Genomic DNA, 17104 nt, shown 5'->3' with positions numbered 1-17104 from the left:
AGGCACAGTGCCGAGTGCCCATGATACTTGTAGGGGCCCATGCAAATGTTTTAATTGCTTTTAAAATCAGAAGGGAAAAGAATGAACTTTTAGGTTTAAACAAAATGTGTTGAGCCTTGAATCCAGCCAGAAGTAGGATCTCCGATGTGAAGGAGAAAGGAAGATGGTGCCATTCCCTGCTTTCTGTTTCTGCCTCTGTCCTGAAGGCACAGGCGGTCTTGGGGGCTCCTTGGGTCTCCCAGCCTCATATCCTTAGGGCAGCAAATGTTGCTCCCCCGCCCCTCAAGGCAGGCTCACAGTGGCTTACAATGCCAAAGCAAACCTTATTCCACAACTCAAGCAGTTCAATGTATCATCTGGAACTTACAACCTCTACTCAATGAAGACAGTTCTCTTTCACAAGTATCCGAGGCAACCCTTTTCTTGCACACAGACAGCCCCTCAATCTTAAACAACTCCCCACCCACAATAATACAACATCTAATTTGAACATGGACACTGGTACCAGATGCCAACTTTGCTGCCGCATACACCCAGACAACACAATCCCTGGGCCTGGGGAAGGGTGCCTCCACACATGCAAAGTCTCTCAGTTCTCGATCATACCCAGAATTGAACTTTGTTGGTCTTGGAGGTGCTGCTGGACCCACTCTTGGTTCTCACAGCTGTCTGTTAACTCTTTCGCTGGTATGCTAATTTGCTGCCATCCACAGATTTCACCAACAGCTTTTATCTAATCTCAGTTACTCTGATCACCCAGTTCCTTCTGCCTCTTGACTCTAACCAGCCCTTCCTAGCAACTGACACCCCCCCCACCACCTATAGGCAATGGTTGAGGAAATCTGGCGTCAATGTACTGAAGACGTGTGCCTGCACACAAAGGTGCACACCCAGATTGAAACTCTGTCAGACTGGACTCAAAATTTATTCTGCTGCTTCAGACCTATACAGCTGCCTCCCCCCCGAATATATTACCCAATCTGTAAGCCCCCAAACAAACAACAAAATGGTGTGTCAACAGACCCACAATCCACAATCCAGCCTTCAAACATCAACACGCTGCTGCCAGCTCTTTCCACAGGGGGAGGCTGAGTAGACGTTCCTCTTCCTCCTTCCAATCAAAGTCCTTGTACTAGCAATATTGACTTGCCAGTTACTAGTGGGGACTTTGGATGGAGGTATAAATTTTGTTTAACAATGCCACTGTTGAATCGATCCACAATTGCATCGTTTATACATTAACAAGCTCACACTCTAGCCCACATATGCAATGTTAAACACCAGTCACTTTGCTACTGATCTGATATGCTAAGGAACATCACCAGAGTCAGTCTTGTGTGCAGAAAGTTTACAGAAAGGCCAGCACTGTAAAAGTCACATTCCACAGACATGAACTATCCCGGAAAGCAGAGGACAGAACTCTTGGCCACTCTGCCTGCCAAATCCTGACTGCTTCGTCCTCTGAACAGCTGATGTTTCACATCTCTGTGCTGCCTGGAGCAAAGAGCCCCATGCTGCATGCATCTCTGCAGAGAGGAACCCCTACACCAGGAGCCACCAGCAGCCACTTCAGCCCCCACCCCCACCAAACAGAAAATATAGACAGTTTCAACACCAGGGAAAAGAAAGCTGAATGCAAAGGAAGCCAATAAGTGGCTCAAACCGATCAGGAAAGAGGGAGACCTCAGACCAGGATGAGGAAGACGCTGCCTGGACAGGAGCAAAAAGGGAAGAAGGAGGATTTCCAAAGTGGGCGGACACATAGCCTGGGGCTTGGTTAGCTCAGGAGATGGGCTTGAGTTCCAGAAGCGCTTCTTGCCATGGCCAGTTTTCAAGCAAGAGAGGGGCCAGATCTGTCCTCCTGACCATCTGCTCCAGCAGGCTGCTCAGAAAAGAACATCCCAAAAAGAACTTCCCATCCTGTTCTTTCAGGTAGCTCCAATTAACACACAGTTGTGGACAAGTTTACATCCAGCTAAGAATAAAAGGACACTGCAGACTGGGCCAATTGGACAAATCAGCAGTGGCTGAACACAGCCTCCCTCAAACAGGACACAGGATCTTATTCCAAGACATTTGGACATGCTGGACAACACATCCAATCACCATGTTAGCCGAATCTGCTGTTAGTCGCCCTGAGCCTGTTCACAGGGAGGGCAGGATACAAATAGAAATAAATAAATGTCAGACTACACAGGGAAGCCACTGAAATCCACAAACATAGACACAGTTTCAACAGGAAGGAAGGAAGTTTAAAAATGAATAGGGCATGGCTTCCAGTCCTAAAAAACACAACATGCCCTACAACTCACAGCAGCCCTACAGATAAGATCAGAATTTCAATAGCCAATCCATACACAGAAGAACCCCCTCAGGGAAGCGCCTCCATTAGCATCACAGCCCAGGAAGCTCCCACAAGATAATGACTCAGCCCTACCCCACCTGGCTGAGTAGATATAAATTACCTGCCTACCAACTTCTTCTCAATTTGACCAAGAGAAAACTCCAGTTTTCTGGGTTACACCTCTGAGGATGCCAGTCACAGTTGCTGGGGAAACATCAGGTCCCACCATGCCAAGACCACAGCCACACTGCCCGGAAAATCTACAATAACACACAATTCCTGATAATGAACTTCTACTCCTCAAAAAGACCTGCCTGACTACTCCTTTTATGAAGAAGCAGCTGCCATTCCGTCCATCACAGCCACTTGAATAAGAAGAAGAGAGCAGCCCGGTAGACAGGAAGGCCTGGTTCAGTTAATTTTCCTGCCCCGCGCACTCCCCGCCCCCTCCAATGTCAACTCAGCAGGGTCTGCTTTGGACCCAGGCAGCAGCAGCAGGAGGAGGGGCACAGCTGTTTCCCTGGGTTGCCCCCTCTACAGCAGGCACTGGACCACTTGGGCTGCTGCAGCAGGGGCACAGCTGTTTCCTTGTATTGCCCCCTCTACAGCAGGCACTGGACCACCAGAGAGGATGTGGCAGGATGTGCAGCCATCCCTCTTCTCTCTTCCCCCCGTGCTGCTGCCCTCTGCTGCTCTGGCATCCCATGTGCCTTCTGAGGCACTGAACCAGCCCTTTGCATATGTCAGAGCCCTGCCATGGGGGGAGAAGGGGGTCAACTCTGCTCTCCCAGACCTGGCCCTTACCCCTGGCAAGGTGCGTCAGGCTCCTTGGTGTCCTTCAGTCCATTCACAGTTCTCCCCTCCTCCTCCTCCAGGGCACCAGCATCTGCCAAGCCCATCTTCTCCACACTGGAACGCTGCTCGTCAACCCTTTCTTTGGCACTGGAACAGTTTCCACTCCTCTCACTTGACAGCAGTTGAAAGACAAAAGGACAAACAGTTGTCATGCAGAAGGTTTCATGATTCTGTCTACAATGGCAGGCGATGGAAAAGCCAGACTCTACCATCAACAGGCACCACACAGGAAAACACCTTCTCAACAACAGACCTTCTTTGTGCTAAAAAAAGAGCCTTTCCTGTAAGAGAAGAGAAAAGGGCTGCCAGAGCAAAAAGCCCAGGGTCAGCTGTGGCTGGAGTGTGTTAACACCAGGTGATATGCCTTGGGCCTCTCTGCCTTGGAGAATTCTCCCACCCAGCCCTGCTCCCAACCCCTCTGGTGGGACATCAGCACCACAGTCAGAGAGGCCGGAAGCCAGGTGCATCCTGTAAAATCTTTGGGACAGAACTGACAAGCACAAAGCAGCACAACAGAACAGCAAAGCTAAAAGCTTGGCTTGAACCAAAAAAGAATAACAACATCAAAAGCATCTACAAAGATGGTGCCCCCCCGCTTCACAGCAGAGAACCATTCCCGTAGCGGCCCCTCCTGAGCAGCTCTTACACCTTCCATCGTCCAACTTCTCCTCTAGGGATGATGCAGTGGTGCATAACACTGAAGGAGTTGGAACTTAAGGCTGCCAGACAATCTTCAGATCTCCTGGCTATACTACACGCAATGCCATATGATGATGGTTGACAGCATGCAACAGCTTGTTGAATGTTTGCCTGGACAGTTGAAAGGCAGACACTGCCTGCCCCATTATCCAGAAACCAGCCAGTGAACAGCAGGTTTTTAGAGGCAGCAAGATTGCCATCCTAAGAGTTGAAAGGAAAAAGAAAATACTTCTGCTTCAGAGCTCAAAATGTATTGTGCGTTTGAGCTGTGCCGCCTTATTTTGGCTTCCTAATGTCTGAGGCCCTGTGGGAAAAGAGCCAGGCCGGCCCAGGGGCGTGGCAACAGATCAGACCACAAGCTTTACGGGAGCACAAGAAACTGGGATTATAGATGCTCTCAACTTTTTCCTTGCATATGTGACAGAACCGGCCTGATTCTGCCTTCAGACCCAGTCCCGTGAACTCCCTTTTGGGTTGCCAACTCCTGGAGGGAGCTTATCTTCTTCCCGCCACTAGAGCACGCTGCCACCACCTGCTCAATTTAGGGGCTCCTAACTGAGAGGAACAGGACTCCCAGTCCCCCTTCCTGCCATTTCTGAGGCCTGGCTAGGTCCTCTGCCAGCCCAGCACCTGGTTATCGCAGAGACCACAGTCCTTCTTTGGGAGATCCCTGGAGGACTGGCACCCTTGCCAAGCGCCTGCCCTCCCCCTTCCCTGGTCTCCCCTCTTGCAGCAGCGTGGTCTAAGGCGCTTGGGGAAGGGACTACCTTTTAAACAGACAAAACATTTATTTACAACATACAACTATTTACGGGCATTTTAAAATAGTGAACAGAAGAAATAAATCAAACTAGGGAAAAACCCTCCTTCTCTCCCTATTATACAATATTGCCCTGACCAGACCTTCCAAGACTATATTCCAACTCCAACTGAACTGACAACTTTTAACAGGGCTTTCCCGCCCAAAATCTTCAGTACAAACCCCAGTCCCCGCCCAGGAACTGGTTTAGCTTTTTGCAGCATTCTGGGAGACCAGCCTGACAGACTTCCTGCCTCTCTAGGAGGCCTCCTCAGAATTGCTGTTCCCAGACAGGAGGGGAAGGGGGGAGGAGGAAGAGACTAGGCCCAAAGCCTGTCTCCTTCTAGCCAACTCCCAGACAAACACCAGCCAAAATGGCATTTCTCCACAGCATCCATGAAAACTGAATCTTGCTTTTATGAAGCAACATCTGCTACTCTCAATAAGGTGAATTCTGTAAGGTATCTGCTGCCATTTCCTACTACAGGATAAACCAATCTGGTATGATGCAAAACGATGTTTGTAAGGTGAGCAGAGGTGCAGCAGGATGCCAGGTGGATCTTCTCACAGCAGCCGCCAGGGAGCCCATGACAAGCTTGCTGGTCACAGCAATGACAGCTACATTACGATGGCAGCCAAGAAGTCCGGAGGACAACTGGCAGCTCGAGCAGCTTGCTGGCTTAGTCTGCCAGGTGGAGATAGACAGGCAAAGAAACGGGAGGGATGGACAGGAAAGAAGAGCCCTTGTTTGTGCGGCAGAGATCTTAGTAGGGTTGCCAATCCCCAGGTGGCGGCAGGGGATCCCCTGGTTTGGAGGCCCTCCCCCTGCTTCAGGATCATCAGAAAGTGGGGGGAGGGGAGGGAAATATCTGCTGGGAACTTTATTATTCCCTATGGAGAGCTATTCCCATAGGAAATAATGGAGAATGGATCCGAGAGTATCTGGGGCTCTGCGGGTGCTGTTTTTTGAGGTAGAGGCCCCAAATTTGCGGCGCAGCATCTGGTGCCTCTCCTCAAAATACCCTCCAAGTTTCAAAAAGATTGGACCAGGGGGTCCAAGTCTATATGCCCCAAAAGAAGGTGCCCCTATCCTTCATTATTTCCTATGGAAGGAAGGCATTTAAAAGGTGTTCAGTCCCTTGAAATGTGATGGCCAGAACTCCCTTTGGAGTTCAATTGTGCTTGTCACAACCTTGCTCCTGGCTCCACCCCCAATGTCTCCTGGCTCCACCCCCAAAGTCTCCTGGCTCCACCCCCAAAGTCCCCAGATATTTCTTGAATTGGACTTGGCAACCCTAGATCTTAGCAAGTTGTCAGGTGCTCTGCTGTGACGGCTGCAGTGGGAGTACTACTGGGATGGGACACCACCACACACAAGGCTCAGGGCTGTACCGCTTATCGGCCTCTGCCTCTCCTCTGCTCGCCAGGCTTTGCTCCTCTCCGCTTTGGTCTTTCTCCTGTGCCAGTGATCCGTCTGCCTGCAAGAGAAAGCAAAAACTGGAGAGTTCATCAAAACTCTGTCCTTTCTTTGTGTAAAACAAATTTTATTATTCTGCAACATATTATGATAATATTCAACTGTTATTAAATGATTAGTACCAATACATCGCATCACATTTTCCACCTCCCTCCCCCCCGTTTCGTGACCTCCACCGGCGCATTTTACTTAAAATACTAAAAAGAAATAAAAGGTAGTTTAACATTTTAAGAATCTTCATTTAAAAAAACTTATAGCTATAGTAAATTAAAAATAAGGAAAAAACCATTTATTATTATTATTATCCATCTTCATTATACTCCTTTAGTCCACAATGTCAGGCGATGGAATCTCAAGGCAGTATTCATTGAAACAATGTATACATTTATTGGAAACTCATAGCTGGATACAGAAGTTGAGACTAATTCCTGGAATCAGGCGGTTACTATTCTTAAAGAAGCTACATCAAAGGTTTTCTAAACAAAGCTCCCATTCCCATAACATCAAGGGGGTGAAGGTGCAAACTTTCACACAAGGGTTTCGGCTTATCTTCTTGCCCTGGGAAGGTGCCTGGCGGCCGAGTTATCTACTAACGGTTGCATTCTTTTGTTCTTTGGTAGGTCCAGTTCTACAGTCACTGAATTTATTACTCTTTTGATCTTGAATGGACCCAAGTATTTGTATGCTAATTTTCTGGAGGTTTGTGGTAACGGCAAGTTCTTCGTTGATAGAAACACAGTATCTCCCAATTTGAAATCCCACTCAGGAGAGTGTTTGGCAGCTTCCAGGTTTTCCTGGATTACTTTCCACCCTTTGGCTAGAGATTCCCACCATTGCTGACCAGAGGTAGGTGGCGCTGTCCCCTCGGGAGCCGGTAGCAATGGGGATGGCTTTCTGTCGTAGCCATTCACAATTTGAAACGGCGAGGTTTTGGTGGAGCTGTGTACGCTATTATTGTACCCATATTCTGCAAAGGGGAGCAGCTCCACCCAATTAGATTGTTGGTAGTTCACATAACACCCTAAGTATTGCTCGAGAAGCCTGTTCACACGTTCTGTCTGTCCGTCCGTTTGGGGATGGTAGGCGGAACTTAGTCCTTGTTCTATACCCGCCATTTTACAAAATTCCCGCCAGAAGTTGGCAACGAACTGCAGCCCGCGGTCGCTAATGATCTTATCGGGGAATTAGTGTGGAAAAACAAGCGGGCCAGTTTCTTGGCAGTGGGTATTTGCTTGCAAGGAATGAAGTGTGCTTGTTTGGAAAAAGTGTCCACCATCACCAGAATCACTGTGCGTCCCTGAGAAACTGGTAATTCGACTAAAAAGTCCATAGATACTACTGACCACGGTCTCTCGGCGGTGGAAGTGGGGCGGAGTAGACCGGGAGGTTTTCCTCCTCTCTTTTTTGCCATGATACACACGGGACATTTCAGCTACGTAAAAACACTGCACTTAGTAAACAGACAATTCTGGTGGCCCCAAATGAAAAAAGACATCTCGGAATTTGTAGCCTCCTGCCCCGACATTATTAGAGTTACAGAGCCTGACACACAATCTTTTTCATAAAAATAAAATTGAAGAAAAGTAAACTCCCATAATCTCACTTTAACTATAATCCTCATCAATATAGGTTGAAAAAAAATAAGAAAGGGTATAGTCCCATAGTCACATATTTTTTAACTGTAGTCCATTTACGTTTTCTCTAGCATTTAAGTATTGTCAAAAATCACTAAATGTCCTTTCGCCTTCCATTGTTTTTTAACATACTTCTGAAATTTTCCCCACTCATTTTTAAACTTTTCTAAATCATATTCTTTTAAGATTCTTGTCAGTTTGTCCATTTCACTCCAATGCATAATTTTCATAATCCAGTCCCACTTTTCTGGTATTTTGTCCTGCTTCCACATCTGCGCATATAGTGTCCGTGCAGCTGAAAGCATGTACCAAAGTATTGTTCTATCTTGTTTTGGAAAACTTTCCATTTGTAACCCTGTGACGGAACCGGCCCGATTCTGCCTTCAGGCCCGGTCCCGTCAGCTCCCTATTGAGTCGCCAACTCCTGGAGGGAGCTATTTCTCCTCCTGCCCCTTGGGCGCGCTGCCACCACCTGCTCAGTCCCGGGGTTCAGATTGAGAGGAACAGGACTCCCAATCCCCCTCTCCAGCTATGAGGCTGGGCCTCCAGGTCCTCTGCCACCCTGCACTTGGGTTTCACAGAGACCTCAGCGCTTCTTTGGGGCACCCCTGGAGGATTGGCACCTTATCCAACTGCATGCCTTCCCCCTTCCCCGGGGCCCCCTTCTGAAAAACAGCGTGGTCTAAAGCGGTTTGGGGATCTATGTGGTACAGAGTTTGACTGCCAGCATTTAAAACAGAAAAACTATTTATTTAAAAGAGAAAAATATAGGGAAAGAAAAACAAAACAAAAACAGTTGCATCTACAAAATTAGCACAGCACAGCACACGCACAGCAAACAGCCTGACAAACAAAATGTGTTATAAACGCGTCCTGCTGGCCCTGATCTAAACTTGCCCTGTCTTGTGAATTACTTACTTAGTCTGCCTGCCTGGGGCCTCCCAGGCAGGAGCCTCCATTGCTCACCACATGCTCGCTCGAGCGCTCGTTCAAATCTGGCTTCTCTTCCTGCCTAACACATGCAAGGAACAACAGCACTTCCTGCCTCTCTAGGAGATTTTCCCCCTAGCGTTGTTGGTTTGGCTCTGGAAGGGAGGGGGGGAGTGAGGGGAAGGCTACAAAGCCTGCTGAGGGATTTACTGACCCCTGCCAAATGAAGCACCACCACCGACTAAAATGGCGTTTCTCCACAAACCCCAACAAAAAGGTTTCTGGTGCCTTCTTTATGTTACAACCCAGAATCTTTGAAATCTCTTGCTGAATCATTTGCCAAAATTGTTTTGCCAATTCACAAGTCCACCACATGTGATAGAAAGATCCCTCATGTTTTTTACATTTCCAACATCTATCCAACACCTGACTGTTCATTTTTGACAGTTTCTTAGGAGTCATGTACCACCTGTAAAGCATTTTAAAACAGTTTTCTTTAATATTATTACATGCCGATATCTTCATAGAGTTTTTCCATAAGTATTCCCATTGCTCCATCTGTATTTCTTTGTTTATATTTATCGCCCATTTTATCATTTGAGACTTAACCACTTCATTTTCTGTAGACCATTTCAATAATAGTTTATAGATTCTTGAAATCAATTTATTATTATCGCCAAACAGCATTCTCTCCAGTTCTGTTTGATCTTGTCTTACTCCATCATTTCTGACATCCTGTTCAAGCAAACTTTTAATTTGTTGCAACTGAAACCAATTATACTTATATTCCAATTTTTCCACCGTTTTCAATTCCACCTTACCGCCATGTATTTTTAACAGTTGTTTATATGATAACCATTTCTCTTGATTAATATCTGAGTGTAATTTTATTCTGTTGGCACAATCCAAAGCGGTTTCCTCTCATCCCAATATCTTTTGTATTTCGACCTGGTTTTTAACAAATTACTTCTTATATAATGATATAAGAAAAAGCCATCCATCTTACTTTTCCCATAACACAGATATGCATACCAACCAAAAATATTTCCATGGCCTTCTAGTGTTAATAATTTTCTATTTAATAACATTATCCATTCCTTAATCCACACCAAGCATACTGCATCATGGTATAATTTTAAATCCGGCACTTAGAAGCCTCCCCTCTCTTTTGCATCGGTTAAAATTTTCATTTTAATTCTTGGTTTCTTACCAGCCCATATAAATTCTGAAAGTTTCCTTTGCCACTTAATAAATTGTTTGTCATCCTTCAGTATTGGAATTGTTTGAAACAAAAATATAATTCTTGGAAACACATTCATTTTAATTGCAGAAATTCTGCCCAGTATAGACAAGTTCAGCTTATTCCATTTTAATAAATCTCCATCAATTTTCCGCAAGAGCTTCTCATAATTATTTTTATATACGTCAGTGTTTTTTGTTGTTATTTCTACACCTAAATACTTTACTTTAGAAGTCACTTCACATTCTGTTAAGCTTTGTAATTTTTCTTGTTTATTCTTTGACATATTTTTACACAAAATTTTTGACTTTTCTTTATTTATATAGAAGCCTGCCAGCTCACCATATTCTTTTATCTTACAAAGCAGCAATGGTGTAACTTGGGTTGGGTTTTCATTTATAAACGTTACATCATCAGCAAACGCTCTGTATTTATAGGAAAAACCTTTCAGTTTCAGTCCATCTCCTTATCTTCTTGAATCCACATAAGCAATACCTCTAAGGTCATTATAAATATCAATGGAGATAGAGGGCAACCTTTTCTCGTTCCTTTGCTGATTATCATTTTTTTCTGTCAAGTCTGCATTTATACAGAGTCTTGCTTGTTGTTCAGTATAAATCACCTTCACCATGTAAAATCTTCACCCAATCTCATTCTCTCCATCATTGCAAACATAAAGTTCCAAAGTACATTAATGCTACTTCTTTTTCAGGATGTTTCTCATAATATTCAATAATATCTATCACCGTTCTGATGTTATCTCTAATTTGCCTCCTTGGAAGAAATCCTGCTTGCTCTTCTTTAATAAAATTATTCAAATGCTGCTTCAGGTGTTCTGCTAATATTCTAGTATATATTTTGTAGTCATTGTTAAGTAATGAAATTGGTCTGTAATTTTTTACGTTCATGGCGTCTCTATCTTCCTTTGGTATCAACAAAATTACTGCTTCTTCCCAAGTACTAGGTATTTTCCCATCTTTTCTTATAGTATTCATCAACTTCTGAAGTTTTGGTAGTAGAGCCTCCATGAGAACTTTATAAAATTTTGCCGTAAAACCATCTGGACAGGGTGCTTTTCCTAATTTCATTGAGTTAATTGCCACCTCTATTTCTTCCTTTCCAATTGGTTCATTTAATACCTTCTTCATATTATCCGTTAAGGGTTTTACATTAATTTTCTGTAGATATGCATCAATTTTTTCCTTGTCCACCGCATGACTTTTAGACAACTTGGCATAATATTTATAAAATTCTCTTTTAATTCCTTCCTGGTCAACAATTTCCTTGTCTCCCAAAATAATTTTATTAATAATTTTATTTTCCCTTTTTCTTTTCATTTGCCAGGCCAGGTATTTTCTAGGTTTATTTGCATCTTCAAAAGATTTTTGTTGAAGCCTTTTTAAATTCCATTCCACTTCTTTGTTTAACAAATGTCTCAGTTGACTTTGTAATGTTGTAATCTCCCTTATAATTTTCTTATTCCCAGGTCTCTTTTTGAGCTCCTTCTCCTTCTTTCCGATCTCTTTTTGCAAATCTATCATTTGTTTATCTTTGGCTTTTTTATCTTTATTGTTCAATGTAATTAGGATGCCCCTCATTACCGCTTTATATGCATCCCACACCGTTTGAAATTGAATGTCCTCATTTCTGTTTATTTGAAAGAAAGATTTAGTCTCCTTTTCCAGAGACCCTACTACCACTTTTTCCTGCAGAAAATCTTCATTTATCCGCCATCTTAAAGTCTTATGGGTTTTGCAGACCACATTAATGGATTTAAACTCTGTCCTTTCAGTAAGGAGACAGAAGCCACCAGAGCCACAACTTCTGCAGTGGAGACTAGAAAAATGCTGAATGATGAGGTGGAAAGCTAGACAGACAAGATTTCTTTTTAAAAAAATGCAAGTGTCCTACCCACTTCAGTATGGAGATGCTTTCTCACGGGCTATAAATGCACCTGCCCACATGCTGCCTTGCCCCTGACCTTCCTGCAAGCCTCCAACAATGTGTGCATCCCAGATGACAGCTGGCAAATGCTAGAAGTGTTCGAAGTAAAATTGGTGAATTGGAATGTTTAGTGTTGGGAGAAAACAGACATTGTGGGAATTTCAGAAACTTGGTGGAATGAGGAGAATCAGTGGGCCACGGTGATTCCTGGATATAAGTTATATCGGAAGGATAGGGAGGGAAGGGTTGGAGGTGGGGTGGCTCTGTTTGTCAGAGAGGATATACGGTCCAGTAAGACTGAGGTCAGAGAATTAGATTCACTTTTAGAAATGCTTTGGGTTGAAACAGAGGGCCCAAAAGGAAATTTAACTATGGGAGTTTGCTATCGCCCACCAAATCAAAAGAGAGAGGACGATTATAATATGATGGAAGGCTTAAAGATAGCGGCTAAATGTAAAAACTGTGTCGTAATAGGTGATTTTAACTAGCCGCAGATTGATTGGGTCAATATGTGTTCTGGTCGAGAGAAAGAGATTGAGTTTCTTGATGCTCTCAATGACTGTGCTATGGAGAAGATGGTCTCAGAACCTACCAGGGGTGGGGCAATCCTGGATTTGGTCCTAAGTAATGCCCAAGACTTGGTGAGAGATGTAAAAGTGATTGCACCGCTTGGGAGCAGTGACCATAATGTTATTGATTTCACCATTTGTATAAATAGGGAGTTGCCCAAAAAGACCGCCACAACCACGTTTAACTTTAAAAGGGGTAAATACACTGAGATGAGGAGGCATGTGAGGAGGAAACTGAAAGGAAAGGTAAATACGGTCAAAACCCTTGGGGAAGCTTGGAGACTATTTAAAACTATAATCCTAGAAGCTCAGATAAAATACATACCACAAGTTAGAAAAGGCACAAACACGCATAAGAAAAGGCCTGCATGGTTAACAAACAAAGTAATGGAAGCTGTAAAAGGTAAGAAGGACTCCTTTAAGCGGTGGAAAACCAGTCCAAGTGAGATTAGTAAAAGGGAACACAGGCTGTGGCAAATCAAATGCAAGACTGTGATCAGGCAGGCAAAAAGGGACTATGAGGAGCATATTGCAAAAAACATAAAGACCAACAATAAAAATTTCTTCAAATATATTAGAAGTAGGAAACCAGCCAGGGAGGCAGTGGGGCCCTTGGATGACCATGGGGTAAAACGATTACTGAAGGAGGATAGGGAAGCTGAATGAATTTTTTGCCTCCGTCTTCACTGTGGAAGAGAACTTTTTGCCCACCCCAGAACCACTAATTTTGGAAGGGGTGTTGAAAGACCTGAGTCAGATTGAGGTGACAAAAGAGGAGGTCCTACAATTGATAGACAAATTAAAAACTAATAAGTCACCGGGTCTGGATGGCATACATCCGAGAGTTCTGAAAGAACTCAAAGTTGAACTTCTAACAAAAATCTGTAATCTTTCATTGAAATCTACCTCCGTTCCTGAGGACTGGAAGGTAATAATAATAATAATAATAATAAATTTTTATTTGTACCCCGCCCTCCCCTGCCGAAGCAGGCTCAGGGCAGCTAACAATACGGTGACCAATGGTGCACCAACAATAAAACAGTCACATTAGAAACATTAAATTAAACATTAATTAACCTTAAAAACCTGATTAAAACAATTAACTAAAACATATTATAACGCTATCCTTGACGCTCTTCTAGTTGATGCTGATGGCGGATTTTCTTCGTTGTCGGTATAATTCAGTTATTCATAAGCTAATTTAAAAAGGGTGGTCTTGCAGGCCCTGCGGAACTGATCAAGGTTCCGCAGGGCCCGCACCTCCTCTGGGAGTTGGTTCCAGAGATGTGGGGCTGCGGCCGAAAAGGCCCGAGAGCGAGTGTTCTGTAGTTTGATTTGTCTTGGCCCAGGGGTAGTCAGTCTGTTCTTTCCTACTGACCTCAGTGCTCTCTGGGGTTCATACGGGGAGAGACGGTCCTTCAGGTAGGCTGGTCCTCGGCCATATAGGGCTTTAAAGGTGATAACCAGCACTTTGTACTGGACCCGGTATACAATCGGTAACCAGTGCAGTTCGCGTAGCCCCGGCCGTACATGTTCCCATCTTGGGAGACCGAGCAACAGCCTGGCCGCCGCGTTCTGCACTAGCTGTAACTTCCGGGTCCGGCACAGAGGCAGCCCCATGTAGAGGCCGTTACAGTAGTCCAATCGTGAGGTGACCGTCGCATGGATCACCGTTGCTAGGTCCCGACGCTCCAGGAAAGGGGCCAACTGCTTTGCCCGCCTCAGATGGAAGAATGCTGACTTGGCAGTGGCTGTTATCTGGGCCTCCATTGATAATGAAGGCTCCAGTAAAACACCCAGACTCTTCACCTGCTGCGCCGCCTTTAGCTGCACACCATCGAAGGTCGGGAGGGATATTTCCCCCCCTGGAGCGCCGCAACCCACACAGAGAACCTCTGTCTTTGCCGGATTCAGCTTCAGCCCACTCAGTCTAAGCCACGTTGCGATAGCCTGTAACGCCCGATCCAGGCCTTCCGGGGGGGGAGGCGGGCCGGCCGTCCCATCTTTAATGTCCCATCTTTAAAATGTCACCCCCATCTTTAAAAAGGGTTCCAGAGGAGATCCGGGAAATTACAGGCCAGTCAGTCTGACTTCAATACCGGGAAAGTTGGTAGAAAGCATTATCAAGGACAGAATGAGTAGGCACATTGATGAACAGGGGTTATTGAGGAAGACTCAGCATGGGTTCTGTAAGGAAAGATCTTGCCTCACTAACCTGTTACATTTCTTTGAGGGGGTGAACAAACATGTGGACAAAGGAGACCCGATAGATGTAGTTTACCTTGACTTCCAGAAAGCTTTTGATAAAGTTCCTCATCAAAGGCTTTTGATAAAGTTCCTCATCAAAGGCTCCTTAGAAAGCTTGAGAGTCATGGAGTAAAAGGACAGGTCCTCTTGTGGATCAAAAACTGGCTGAGTAATAGGAAGCAGAAAGTGAGTATAAATGGGCAGTCTTCGCAGTGGAGGACGGTAAGCAGTGGGGTGCCGCAGGGCTCGGTACTGGGTCCCATGCTCTTTAACTTGTTCATAAATGATTTGGAGTTGGGAGTGAGCAGTGAAGTGGCCAAGTTTGCGGATGACACTAAATTGTTCAGGGTGGTGAGAACCAGAGAGGATTGTGAGGAACTCCAAAGGGATCTGTTGAGGCTGGGTGAGTGGGCGTCAACATGGCAGATGCGGTTCAATGTGGCCAAGTGCAAAGTAATGCACATTGGGGCCAAGAATCCCAGCTACAAATACAAGTTGATGGGGTGTGAACTGGCAGAGACTGACCAAGAGAGAGATCTTGGGGTCGTGGTAGATAACTCACTGAAAATGTCAAGACAGTGTGCGTTTGCAATAAAAAAGGCCAACGCCATGCTGGGAATTATTAGGAAGGGAATTGAAAACAAATCAGCCAGTATCATAATGCCCCTGTATAAATCGATGGTGCGGTCTCATTTGGAGTACTGTGTGCAGTTCTGGTCGCCGCACCTCAAAAAGGATATTATAGCATTGGAGAAAGTCCAGAAAAGGGCAACTAGAATGATTAAAGGGCTGGAACACTTTCCCTATGAAGAAAGGTTGAAACGCTTGGGACTCTTTAGCTTGGAGAAACATCGACTGCGGGGTGACATGATAGAGGTTTACAAGATAATGCATGGGATGGAGAAAGTAGAGAAAGAAGTACTTTTCTCCCTTTCTCACAATACAAGAACTCGTGGGCATTCGATGAAATTGCTGAGCAGACAGGTTAAAACGGATAAAAGGAAGTACTTCTTCACCCAAAGGGTGATTAACATGTGGAATTCACTGCCACAGGAGGTGGTGGCGGCCACAAGCATAGCCCCCTTCAAGAGGGGTTTAGATAGAAATATGGAGCAGAGGTCCATCAGTGGCTATTAGCCACAGTGCGTGCGTGTGTGTGTGTGTGTGTGTATGTATATATATATATATATATATATATATATATATATATATATATATATATATATATATATAAATTTTGCCACTGTGTGACACAGAGTGTTGGACTGGATGGGCCATTGGCCTGATCTAACATGGCTTCTCTTATGTTCTTATGGGAAACAGGCAATGGAGGGCTTTTTCCCTTTGAAGACTCCTCTCATGGTCACCTCGCTCAAGGGGCCATGCCCTACTGCAGCTCAAGGGTTCTGTGTGGCCCCAACACTCCAGGAAAATGACTTAATGGATGGGCATGGACGGACCAGAGTTCAGATTCACAGAAGGGCTACTAATTGTTACCAAACTTTAAAAAGTATGTTTTCTGCACCTTAAATCTCCCCTTAGCCTGGTCTTTGAGTCAAATGGAGGCCAGTGGCAATTTGCGTCCCCTTCAGCTCTCCTGCCAAGATACCAGAGTCTGCCGAGTAGAAGAAGACCGCAGATTTATACTCCGTCCTTCTCTCTGAAACAGAGTCTCAGAGAGGCTTACAATCTCCTTTATCTTCTTCCCCTTGTGTGGTGGGTGGGGCTGAGAGAGTTCTCACAGAAACTGCCCTTTCAAGGATAGCTCTGCAAGAGCTATGGCTGACCGAAGGCCATTCCAGCAGCTGCAAGTGGAGGAGTGGGGAATCAAACCCAGTTCTCCCAGATAAAAGTCTGCACACTCAAGTAGTTCAACTACCCTTCTTACCTTCTCTTTCCAAGTACTTTCAGCAGCTGCTCTGCTCACCCCAAACTCTGTACTGCCCAGGGCTTCAGGACATACACCCTTATCTAAGACGTTCTCAAAGTCTGGAATCTGAAAACCAAACAAGGAAAAACAGGCAGCACATACTAGCTTTGTTACTTTCTAAGTAATGCTGGATGAGTTTAATGTGCAGGAGGAGAAAGAAGAGATTGTATTTATACCCTATCTTTCACTACCCAAAGGAATCTCAGAGAGGCTTACAATCTCCTTTCCGTTCCTTTTCCCTCCCCACAACAGACACCCTGTGAGGTAGGTGGGGCTGAGAGAGCTCTCAGAGAACTGCTCTTGAGCAGAACAGCTTGGAGAGTTATGACTGGCCCAAGGTCACTTCAGCAGTTGCATGTGGAGGAGGAGTAGGGAATCAAATCCAGTTCTCCCAGATAAGAGTCCATGCACTAAACCACTACACCAAACCGGCTAA

At 45.0% G+C, this 17104-nt stretch overlaps 1 protein-coding gene across 1 annotated transcript in view; it reads right to left on the bottom strand.

Moving 5' to 3' along the window:
• Nucleotides 1-17104, bottom strand: part of CEP164 (centrosomal protein 164) — a 119301-nt gene that overhangs the window by 75488 nt on the left and 26709 nt on the right. The window contains exons 8-10 of the mRNA XM_060251327.1: nt 16627-16734; nt 6090-6175; nt 3149-3310 (exon numbers count right to left, since the gene is read on the bottom strand). Of these exons, the coding sequence (XP_060107310.1) occupies nt 3149-3310; nt 6090-6175; nt 16627-16734 (356 nt within the window). The remainder of the gene's footprint in view (nt 1-3148; nt 3311-6089; nt 6176-16626; nt 16735-17104) is intronic.

The sequence above is a fragment of the Heteronotia binoei genome, chromosome 12 (genome assembly GCF_032191835.1).
Source record: "Heteronotia binoei isolate CCM8104 ecotype False Entrance Well chromosome 12, APGP_CSIRO_Hbin_v1, whole genome shotgun sequence".
NCBI classification, from domain to species: domain Eukaryota; kingdom Metazoa; phylum Chordata; class Lepidosauria; order Squamata; family Gekkonidae; genus Heteronotia; species Heteronotia binoei.
This window is presented reverse-complemented; position numbering and strand designations above follow the sequence as displayed.